General features: G+C 41.1%; 1 protein-coding gene across 1 annotated transcript; it reads right to left on the reverse strand.

The window, feature by feature from the left end:
• Positions 1-2,589: 2,589 nt before the first annotated feature.
• Positions 2,590-4,552, reverse strand: LOC103423443 (transcription termination factor MTEF18, mitochondrial-like). Its single transcript, XM_070809579.1, has one exon. The coding sequence runs from the start codon at positions 4,407-4,409 to the stop codon at positions 2,607-2,609; it is 1,803 nt and encodes a 600-aa protein (XP_070665680.1). The 5' UTR covers positions 4,410-4,552; the 3' UTR covers positions 2,590-2,606.
• Positions 4,553-11,998: the final 7,446 nt, after the last annotated feature.

The raw sequence follows: 11,998 nt of genomic DNA on the forward strand, positions 1-11,998 counted from the left end.
GGTCGTAACCCCCGTGGCGTCCCTGGATACGCTCGTCCTCGGGATATACGTCACCTATATGCGAAACAACTATAAAAACGTTAATTTTAAACACATCACCAATAATTCGAAATAACTTCTCATACGGTGCTCAATTTGGGTATATGAATATACCACATCGATCTACTCGACGTCACGGACGTCGCATAATTTTTAGAACAATTTTTGGACTCTCCACGCGCCGGCCAGGGCACGGCCCTACGCGCGGCCCACGCGCAGGTGCCCTAACGGAAGTCGCGGACGGCGTCAGGAATATTCCTCGGAATATTCCGTCAAAAGCTAACGGTTACCGTTAGGGTTAACTAACGGCGTTAGCATATTCCGTTAACTTTAACGGAATATGCCATTGTCTTCTCCGGTGACGTCGCCGGTCGCCGGTGACGTCGCCGGTCGCCGGTGACGTCGCCGGTTTCTGGGCAAAACTTCCAACTATGGTTTCTCACTCATTTTTCAACCATTTTCACGAAATTGGTACCAAAATGAAGCTCTAAGCATGAGGAATCACATTACACCAATTTCAAGGTCTAAATTCCACTAAATTTTACCTGAGGTAGTTCGATAATTCGGCCAACTTTGAATTTCACGATCCCGACGTCCAAAACTTCCCAACGAACGTCCCCGAGCTTCCTTAGGACCTCCTAAAGCTCACTGTGAGCTTGGATTGTCCTAAAAATCCACCAACATAAAGTTCATGAATAGTGCCACATTCGGTCCTCGGGTTTTAAACATGAAAACGAAGGAGTTCTTACCCGAAAATGGTATCTTTGAGTTCGTAGGACACTCACGAACACGATGGTACTAATCTCCACGTCGATCCATGAAGTTTGGGGTGGTTTTGGTGTTGTCCGTACAGTTTTTGGGTGAGAGAGAGTGAGAGAGGGTCGGGGTAAAGGAGAGAGAGAGTCCACGGGATAGGGAGAGAGGGATGGAGGGTTTGTGATGTCCCAAAATGATCCCCACCATCCATTTGTCTAAATCCTTAACCGACAAACAATCCAACCATTCAAAATTTTATCCAACTTAATCAATTTTTTCCAAAGAAACTTAGGAACCATGAAAATTCAAAACATATTACACACATACCTTAGTAACGTCGAAGGTAAAATCGTCATTTCACGCTCCCGATATATAAATCCCGGGACGAGCTGTGACACACTAATTCACGCCATCTTTTATAAATATAAAAATTGGTAAATCCATAGAAACATTTTCTTTACCAAAGTTTTCTTGCTTTAGTACCAAAACAAAAACACCTAAACAAGATATTAAGAACTTGTTTGAAAGTGCTCTTAAAATGACTACAAACGTTTTTGATGAAATTGATTTTGGATTCTAAAAGAGCTTTAAGTGCTTTGTAAAAGAAACACCAGATATGTGATTCATGTAGGAAGCACTTAAAGTGCTTTTGAAGGATCTACTGGGATTAATTTCAAAAACATTTTCACCAAAAACGTTTTCAGTCACTTTAAAAGCCTTCTAAACGAGCCCTAATTTCTTAAGAACCAGATGAGCAAAAAGTGAATGAAAAACTAAAGCACCCTTCAACTTCTCGAAGGCATATTAAAAATTCCAAAATGTAGGATCAAGCAACGTTTGACCTGCAACTATTTCATAGAGCTTCAAGGTGTGTCAAGCTTGGGATCTAAGTCACAGTTACCCGCACGCCGACGCTGGTTTTAATTGCTCTTAGTCATTCAACAAGATAACTCCGATTTCTCGAACTGAAACAGTGAATATGTTTATGAATGCTTTAAAATGCTTGAAGACATGAACAAAATCTGTTGAGCAGTAACTGAACTACCAGCACGCCAGTTCCAAAATCCTGTACACCGTCATGAGTGCGATATGTACTTCAAACAACAATAACAACAAAAACAAAGCCTTATCCCACTAAGTGAAGCGATATGTACTTCCAAACTTAAAATCAGAAGAAACGAAGAAACAGGTGAATGCATAACTCTTCGTATGGCCTAGTAAGTTTCAACAAGCATGAGCCACCTGTGCATGTTATAGTTTACCTTTCATCCGTTTTCTGAAACGTACACCAAGAATTTCAAATTCGATTAGAACAGTAAAACCTCGGTTGACGCAGATACAGCTTAAAGTCTGATAACAGAAGTCAAACTGAGAAGCTTTCAGGCTCACGACGATAAGCCATTTTAAACTGAACTACTATGAACTTGGAAGTGCAAATGGTTGTGTAAAGTGGAGATGCACTCATTAATTCATAAGAAACAAGATCAAGAGAAACTTTTCACATCAGAAGAAAAAGGTAATGAATAGAAAACTCATTAGATTATAGGGAAAATTATTATATCACTTAATAAACTGATTTAGCATCTATGCAGAACACGAACAATTACTCAAGTCCAGAAGTACCCAAATACACAAGTTACACTAATCCAGTGCTAAAAAATCTCTGCTTGTATTTACTTACATGTGCCATCTTGCCTGTTAACGCTAACAAAAATTCCCGCAAGTAAAGGAAACATGAAGAAGTATGTTAGTACCAACTTAAGAAAACCAACAATGCAGAAAGAACCAGAACGGTAGAGGCAATAAATAGCTTAATTCTTGGAATAAATTTCATTCTTCAAATCCTCCCACATTTGAGGACCACTGGGATGACGATTTACATAAGAAGTAATAAAACATTTATCTGAGCAACAAATAATAGTGCTAAAGTTAAGCCGAGGATCAGCTGTTCCTTGATCTTTGAGCCAATTGTACATCAATGTCCTAAGCTGGACCCTTTCAATCTTATAGGAAAGATATCTTGGGAAGGTCACCAAGGTCGATATGGGGTAACCCAATTGATTTACAAGAAAATCAATCTTCTCTTCAATGATATCCTTCGTCTGGTTAAGAATTTGAGGGCTTATTTTAATCATTGTACAGACATCCTCTGGACTCAAACCAGCTTTAACAATACAATCAAATCTTTCCTGAAGCTCCACTCCCTTGCCTCGAAATGCTTTCAGTGCTTCTTTAATATTGTCTGAGTTGTCTACAAATCCTACATCCAACAAAAACTTAATCTTTTGTGTCTTTGATCTAAGGTCATCTCCCGAATCTGGAATTCGCTCAACTCTTTTACCCAAAACCCAATTCTTCAATACTTGTGGGTTCTCCTGGATGCATGTACACAATCTTTTCTTCCCAGTGTTCAAGTTTGAGAGTAAACTGATGGTTTTTTTCAAAGAACAAGAACCGAGAAGCAGGGGGTGGGAATGGACAATCTTCCCAATCTCTGCAACATTCATGTCAATCTCATTCAGGAACAAAATGCATCGTCTTAAATTTGAAACAAATTTCACAACTGGAATCTGTGGAAATTGCAGAAATATTGAACACAGCTGGCTTTTTGTGGATCCAAATTTCAATAAGAACCCAATTAGTGAAAGTGTCCTTTCACCAGAACCGTCAAACAAAATATCTGGGTGCTGGCCAATCAATTGACCCAACTGTTCGGTACTGCAACCCATCTCACTAAACAAACTAAGAACTTCAAGCATCCGGCTCCAATTATGAGAACTATCTGCTGACAATTTATCTTCAATCCAATTGGTTTTAAATCCAAAATTCTGCAATTTTTCCAAAACCTTAACAAATTCAACATTTACATCCCCAATTAAAAGACAAGGAGTAGCAACTATAAACTTAACAAAAGTAGATTGGCTAAGACCTAGTTCTTCATAAGCTTTAAGTTTCGATGTTAAAACCTCAAAGTCATATTGAAAGACTTCTGTCCATTCCTTGTAAATCTTTCCTATCTTACTGCGTGCAATTCCATAATGACATAGTACAGTATAATTGTGCGCTAATAACTTATCATCAGTCAAAAACGTCAAACTGCGTGGAAGAAGCAGAGAATACTCAGAAGGATTCAGACCCAAGCTCTCAAAGAAAGGCTCAAATTCGTTAATAGGATGGTACCGCAAGAACCGCGCAATTGCTCGCCCAATATCTTTCTGATTATTCTTCTTTGCAAGAATTTCTTTTTCAACATCAACCTGTCTCAGAAGCTTGTCGAGAAAGCAAGGCGAGTTTTTACTCATATTCTCTGCATCCGTGAACTGCAACCCTCTAGTACCATGCAAATAATCCAACAATGCAGCTTCCGCTTCTTTTCGAATGGAATAAGAAATTCGAACAGCATTTCTTCCCTTACCACTCGAAGTTTTATCCCAACTTTCGGAACTCTCATTTGCAGAAGCTCCATTGGTACTGTACGTTCTAAAGGTTGGGGCATTGCAGAAATACCCAAATGGCTGAAATGGGATTGGACGTGATCTAACACGGTTTTCGCAACAATTCAACGAAACCCATTTGCGAACAGATGCTAATCTGAGTTTCTGTAAATGGGTCATGACAAATTTGAAGAGATTCCAACCTAGTAATTACTATATGTGCCTAAAACGCCCAGATTTTCAGGTTAACACAAATAAATATGGAGTCTCTGTACGAAGTATTACCTTGGGCTTTTGACGAACATCAGGCATGGGACCAATACTCGGCGAGATTTTGCAGGAGCTTCTGGTACCGATGCCGATTGAGTTGTTCTCTGACTCTGCGCGAAGGGTTTTAGCACTTTTTTGTTCCTGGGTCAGGGGTCATTAGGGTTTTAGAACTGAACGTGCCCAGTCGAAGGAAATATTTTGGGGGTTTTTTTTCCGCCTGTCTGAGAACCAAATCTCAGGTGTTTTCCTACCCTCTCCCGTTACCTCTACGAAGTTTTGGGCCAAATCATAGTGGGTGCACTTTTATTTTTAAAACTGGGGGCCCAATTACCTTTTAAGCCCACTCAAAAGGCGGATAAATTTCTTTTTAGTGATTTTTATACACCATTTTATGTCTTACTAAAGCGTGTGTAGAAGACATTTTTTGAACCATGACATGCTATACTCGACTTACACGTTTTAAATGTATTTATATGCTGAATTTCTTCAATAATTTTTTTATGACAAAAAAAAGTCAAATATTTGAAAAAAAAATGAATAATATTCGACCATACTTGAAAAAACCCCTCATAAACCAATCAAAGTAGTTGAATAAAAAAAGGTCGTACCCAGTGCACAAGGCTCCCGCTTTACGCAGGGTCTGGGAGAAGTGAATGTCGGCTAGCCTTACCCCCATTTATGGAGAGGCTGCTCCCAAAATCAAAGTAGTTGAATCCACATAATAAAATCGGTTTTTTAATTTTCATCTACATTCTATTGAATTTATATTAAGAATAGAGAAAATAATATTTAATAAACAATTGATTCAATTACATTATTGATAACTCATTGTGAGGCTAACCCCACTCCCTCCCTTAGTATAGAAAACATCGTTTGTTCAAAATAAAAAAAAAACGATCATTTGACAACTAATTGAATCACATTATTATGCGCATCGAAAGGCTTTTTTTTATAATTGGTACAACATGCCTTTTAAGTGTTTAAAAATAATACAACTGATTGAATCAAATTATTGTGCGCATGTGAAAGATCTTTTTTTATCACTGGCTCTACGCGGCTCTTAAGATGTTTTGGACATGTTTAAAAATAGAGAAAATAATATTTAATAAACAACTGATTGAATTACAATATTGCTAACTCAATGTGAGGCTAAGCTCACCCTCTCCTCCTTAGTGTAGATAATATCGTTTGTTCGAAGAAAAAATAATCATTTGACAACTAATCAAATCACATTATTCTGCTTGTGCGAAAGACCTTTTTTTTATAACTAGCACTATGCACCTCTTAAGATAGGCTGGTTTGGTATTGTTGTGCTTTAAAAAAAATTGTTTCCGCTGTGCTGTGAGAATAAGCTCATTTTTGCTGCTTCACATTTTCAGTTTTTTTTTCACCCAAAACTGTGAAAATAAATTGTTTTTAAGTGTTTACCAAACACCTTTTTGAGTTCACTTTTTTTTTATACCCACTTTTTATAAAAGCATCTCAGTACCAAACAAGTACTAAAAATAGAGAAAATAATATTTAATAAACAATTAATTGAATCATATTATTGATAGCCCATTGTGAGGCTAAGCCCACCCTCTTCCCCTTAGTGTATATAATATCGTTTGTTCGAAGAAAAAAAAATCATTTGACAACTAATTGAATCACATTATTATGCGCATGTGAACGACATTTTTTATTACTGGCACTACGCGCCTGTTAAGATGTTTTGAACATGTTAAAAAATAGAGAAAATAATATTTAATAAACAACTGTTTGAATCACAATATTGCTAGCCCGTTATGAGGCTAAGCTCACCCCTTCTCCCTTAGTGTAGATAATATCGTTTGTTCGAAAAAAAAAAAGAAAAAAAAACAATCATTTGACAACTAATTGAATCACATTATTATGTGCGTGCCTTTTTATAACCGGCACTACGTGCCTCTTAATATGTTTTGAACATGTTTAAAAATAGAGAAAATAATATTTAATAAACAACTGATTAAATCACATTATTACTAGCCTATTGTGAGGTACTAATTATACAAAAAATAATATAAAAAAAATTGTACAAAAATAATTCATTATTAAAATAACATTGTTTATATGACGAAAATACCCTTGCATTACTTGGTGCATTATTTTGGATTGCTTTTGAAGTTTTTTGTTTGAGGGGCATTTTTGTCCAAAAAATATTGTTCATTGGGCTGTTGGCTTTAGATATAAGATTGTTTTTTGTGAAGCTTGTGACCCAAAAAAATATTGTTCATTGGGCTGTTGGCTTTATTTATAAGATAAATCTTTTTTAATTTTAAACATAGATTTTGTCTGGTTTATTTAATTTGATGGCTACAGAGGTGGGGTGTGCGAGAAGCGAAAAAGTGTATGTGTGAAAATTGCTTCTCTTTCTTATAAAGATGATGCTAGAGAATCCACATTTTGTTGTTCAATCGAAGTGGGGTCCCCAATTAAAGTAGGTCTCACCTTTGTTAGAGCGATTGTAGACATTGAAATTTTGTTGAAATAAATGTTAGCCATCACATTAAAATTACATTTGTAAACATTGAAATTTTAGTGAAATAAATGTTGACCATTGCATTAAAACTACAACCTTCACCCAAATTCACCTACAACATACACCCAAATTCACCTACAACAATCCATCCAAATTCACCTACAACCTTCACCCAAATTCACCTACAACATACACCCAAATTCACCTACAACAATCCATCCAAATTCACCTACAACCTCCACCCAAATTCACCTACCCAAATTCACCTACAACATACACCCAAATTCACCTACAACAATCCATCCAAATTCACCTACAACCTCCACCCAAATTCACCTACCCAAATTCACCTACAACATACACCCAAATTCACCTACAACAATCCACCAATTCACCTACAACATCCACCAAAACAAATGGATGGTGGTGGTTCATTCCCAAAGCCTATAAATAGGCTCCTCCATCAAAGAATCAAGGGAGGATTTTTTTTACATACACTTTCTCTACTCCCAAATTGGAAGAGAAGTCACACCACACCAAAGCCTTGAAGCCTCGAAACTTAGAAGCTCTCAAGCAAATCCCGAAGGATCAAGAAAGCCCTCTTCGTTCTTCGTGAAATCCTCCTTCAAGATCAAGCCACAACGCCCCTTGAAGAACTTCCACCCATTCAAGATCAAGCCCCGACGGCCCTTGAAGAAGGTGTTCATCATTCATCAACTGTTCGTCCAAGATCAAGCCTCGACGGCCCCTGGATCAACAACACTACATCTACACGTTTCAAAGATAGAATCAGAGGCCAAATTCGTAGAAGAGATTGTAACCCCTAAATCATTAATACAAATATTATTTTGTACACGTGTTCTTGTCTCATTCATTACAGGAATTCCGTGTTTACAAATTTGGCACGCCCAGTGGGACAGTCTCTACCTCTCATCTCTATCTTTGAATCCGCAACAAGCACAAATGGCGTCAAGGAAGGCCCAAGTTGTTCTCGCTGCCAATGCAAGAAACAAGAGCGTCATCACGACAGGGGGCATCACTTCAGGCATCATAACTCGAAGTAAGGCAAAAGCTCTTTCCGCCGCCTCTTCCGCCCCTTCATCAACTCCGCCGAAGGCACAAGAGCACCCGAGGTTCGAACCGGTGATCACCCTGGCCTCGCTCAGGGCGCCAAGAGAGGAAAGCCAGAGGAAGTACTCTGAATCCTTACTTTCCGATGCCGACTCGAGCAGCGGCATAGCTATGCAAGTCATGGTTACCGGAACAACTTCAATTGAGGAGCAGCTGGCTCAGATGAACGAAGCAATCGCAAAGCTCACAAGGACTGTGGAGGAAAAAGACCTGCAAATCGCAGCACTTGTTAACCAACTAGATGCAAAGCCCGATGAGAAAGCCAGGCAAGGGGATAATCCGGTAAAGAAGGAAAACGACGAGGATGAGGAACCTCCAGTGGAGAACGTCGAAGAGACGCTGAAGCTAGACCAAGCGGCGACACTCATGGGGTCTCTCTCTATCCAGCAGCTGCAGGAGATGATCGCCAACACCATCAAGGCGCAGTATGAAGGAAGCTCACATGATTCCGTACTATACTCAAAGCCCTACTCCAAGAAGATTGACGCTTTGAAGATGCCAAAGGGCTATCAACCACCAAAGTTTATGCAGTTCGATGGAAAGGGGAACCCGAAGCAACATATCGCCCACTTCATTGAAACCTGCAGCAATGCTGGAACAGAGGGAGACTACCTCGTCAAGCAGTTCGTGCGCTCGCTGAAAAGCAACGCCTTTGACTGGTACACCGACCTCGAGCCCGAGTCTATCAGCAGTTGGGATCAGCTAGAAAAGGAATTCCTCAACCGTTTCTACAGCACGCGCCGCACCGTAAGCATGCTGGAGCTGACCAGTACGAAACAGTGGAAGGAGGAACCCGTCGTCGACTACATCAATAGATGGCGTTCATTAAGTCTGGATTGCAAAGATCGGCTCTCTGAAACCTCTGCCATTGAGATGTGTGTTCAAGGCATGCACTGGGGGTTACATTACATTCTCCAAGGCATAAAACCAAGAACGTTTGAGGAGCTGGCAACGCGCTCCCACGACATGGAGCTGAGTATCGCCAATCACGGAAAGAATGAGCCGATCACCCACTTCAAGAAGGATAAGGTGTTCGCCCCGAGTGTGGACAAGACCGGAAAAAAGCCTGCAAAGGAAACTTTTACTGTCAACACTACCCCCATCAAAACCCCATCCGCGCCTATCAAGACCACCTCTGCACCTATCAAGATTTCCTCCAAGACCAAGGCAAAGGAGACAAAAAGAAGTGAGCCTCCTCGCACCCAAGACAAGTATAAAAACACCTTGAGAGAGTTGGAGCAAAAGACGTACCCTTTTCCTGACTCAGACGTGGATGCAATGTTAGATGACTTGCTGGAAAAGAAGGTAATTGAGTTACCAGAGTGCAAGCGCCCTGAAGAAATGAATCGAACGAACGATCCTAGGTACTGCAAGTACCATCGTATCGTAAGCCATCATGTGGGCAAATGCTTCGTCCTCAAAGAACTCATTATGAAGCTAGCGCAACAAGGGAGAATCGAGCTAGACCTTGAGGACACAGCCGCAACACATACTACTACAGTGGCGTTCGGATCCTTCGATCCCGTGCCTCTCCAAACGACATTCAACCATTCCTATCAATGTGCAAGCTACACGGCGCCTTCTACACAACCATCGCCGGGGGCAAACGAACAAGATGCGTATACCGATGATGATGAAGGATGGACATTGGTGACCTACAAAAAAACAAAGAAACCAAAACCACAAGCCACAAGACCAAAGGTGGAACAAGTGAGAAAACACCGTCGCCGCAACAGTAGGAAGCCTAAAAGAAACGTAAAAGTCGATAAGCCAACGTATGCTGGGGAACCCGTGGAGCAAGAGCCACGCATTCCTGTCTCCTTGCGCGAGTACTTCCCGAATGACTTCTTCCAACAGTGCACCATCGCTGCATGCCATATGGTCGAAGTAGAAACGGAAGAACCTTCAAAAAGCAAAGATACCACCACTGAGGGAGAAAAAACTCTCACGCTCGAAGAAGGTCTGCCAACACACTTTAGCATTGAGGAAGCGCTACGATTACCAAAGAAGATGCGAATAGCATTAGCAGCGGCCTTGGAAAGTCCCAATGAACATGAAGTGCAAGAAAGCAAGAACGAAGACTTGAAGCTTCGGCCACATGAATGTGCCACATGTTGTGCCATAGAGGACGCAATCCATTTCACCGACGAAGACTTGCTGCTAGGATCCAAGCCTCACAACCGTCCTCTCTTCGTCTCTGGGTATGTAAAGGAGCACAAAGTCAACCGCATGCTTGTGGATGGTGGATCAGCCATAAACATCATGCCAAAGTCGACAATGATTACAATCGGCATCAAGGCGGATGAACTGTCCCTAAGTCGTCTACTAATCCAAGGTTTTAATCAAGGAGGACAAAGAGCGATGGGCATGATCCGAGTGGAGATGACTATTGGCGAACTCAAGTCGAGCACGATATTCCACGTGATTGATGCAAGAACTTCCTACGGCTTACTCTTAGGAAGGCCTTGGATCCATGCGAATGGAGTAGTACCGTCCACCCTTCACCAATGCTTAAAATTCTACCGAGAAGGAGTGAAGGTGATCTATGGCGACACCAAACCATTCACTGAAGCCGAATCACATTTCGCAGACGCCAAGTTCTACATGGATGAAGACATGGTGCCCGAAGCTCTTCCAAAAGAGATCAAATCCACGGGCAAAGCAACACCTAAAAAGCAGGAACGACAAGCCATGCCCAAGAAGCAAGAAGAAGAAGTTACGCCGTCTTCAAGCAAGAACGATAATGAGCCGGCTAAACGTGCAACAACAAAGGAGAGTAAGACGCCCTCAAATGGACCAAACACACCCGTCTTCCGATACATCCCGATGTCGAGAAGAAAGAATGGTCAATCCCCGTTCGAAACTGGAGCAAACAAAGCCGATGCACAGAGGTATATGGATAATGTAAAGTTGCTCAAGACGAATGCAGTTTTACCTCTGACACAGCTAGGCGGCACTAAGGTCGCAAGACTACCACAAGGCTTCATAAAAGCTCTACCAAAGGGGGTGGAACCAAGCTTTCTCCCAACCCAGAGGACCGAAGAAGGTTTTGATCCAAACGCCTATAAACTCATGTCGAAAGCTGGCTACGACTTTGCTTCTTCTTCGAATCATGGAAAGAAGGTTTCAAACACCGTTAACAATAAAGAACGTGACCTCACCGAGACTCAAAGGAAGTTGAAGAAGCACGGTTACGGAGTTGATAACAACAAAGCTGGACTAGGCTTCACACCAAACGCACCCGTGAAGATTTCAAGCAAAGCGAAAAATGCTAGCACTCAACACATCAGCGTGAGTATTGAACAAGATCATGATGAGCCTAAATCCACCCCTTGGACGTCAGTCTTCGATAGGATGAATCGTTCAAAACCCAGAATGTCAGCATTTAACCGCATTGGTGGTCAAAACCGAACCTCCGTCTTCAAGAGACTTAACATGCTAGCATCCCAAAGCTCTGTTTTTGAAAGGTTGTCAAAACCTAAGAAGCAAAGCAACACGACTAGCTCTCTTCCTCGTCAGTCAGCTTTGGAAAGACTTGAAGACAACAAGAAGTTTTCTAGAAATAGGAAGACCACGTCAAAGGAAGAAAAGCTCGTCATGATAGCAGAAAAATGTGATATTCGAAGCTCAATTCCTTCAAGGATGAAGCGCCAAGCAATCTTGGAGGTGGACACAAATGGACCACTAAAAGTAAGAAGGCGCACCATCATCCACACTGGACAATCTTCATGCCGACCAGCCCAAGAGGACGACACCGAAGAGGAATTCCAAGATGTCTTCCACATCACGATCCAAGAAAGCGAAGAAGATGAGATCCCCGAAGAAGGTGTCACTGCTGCGCCACCACAACTGGAGGATGGGGGGCAATCCA

The sequence above is a fragment of the Malus domestica genome, chromosome 12, assembly GCF_042453785.1.
Source record: "Malus domestica chromosome 12, GDT2T_hap1".
Lineage (NCBI taxonomy): Eukaryota > Viridiplantae > Streptophyta > Magnoliopsida > Rosales > Rosaceae > Malus > Malus domestica.

Bases quoted from the DNA above. Each gene is read 5' to 3' on its own strand.
- LOC103423443 (XM_070809579.1), bottom strand. From the start codon at position 4,409: ATGACCCATTTACAGAAACTCAGATTAGCATCTGTTCGCAAATGGGTT.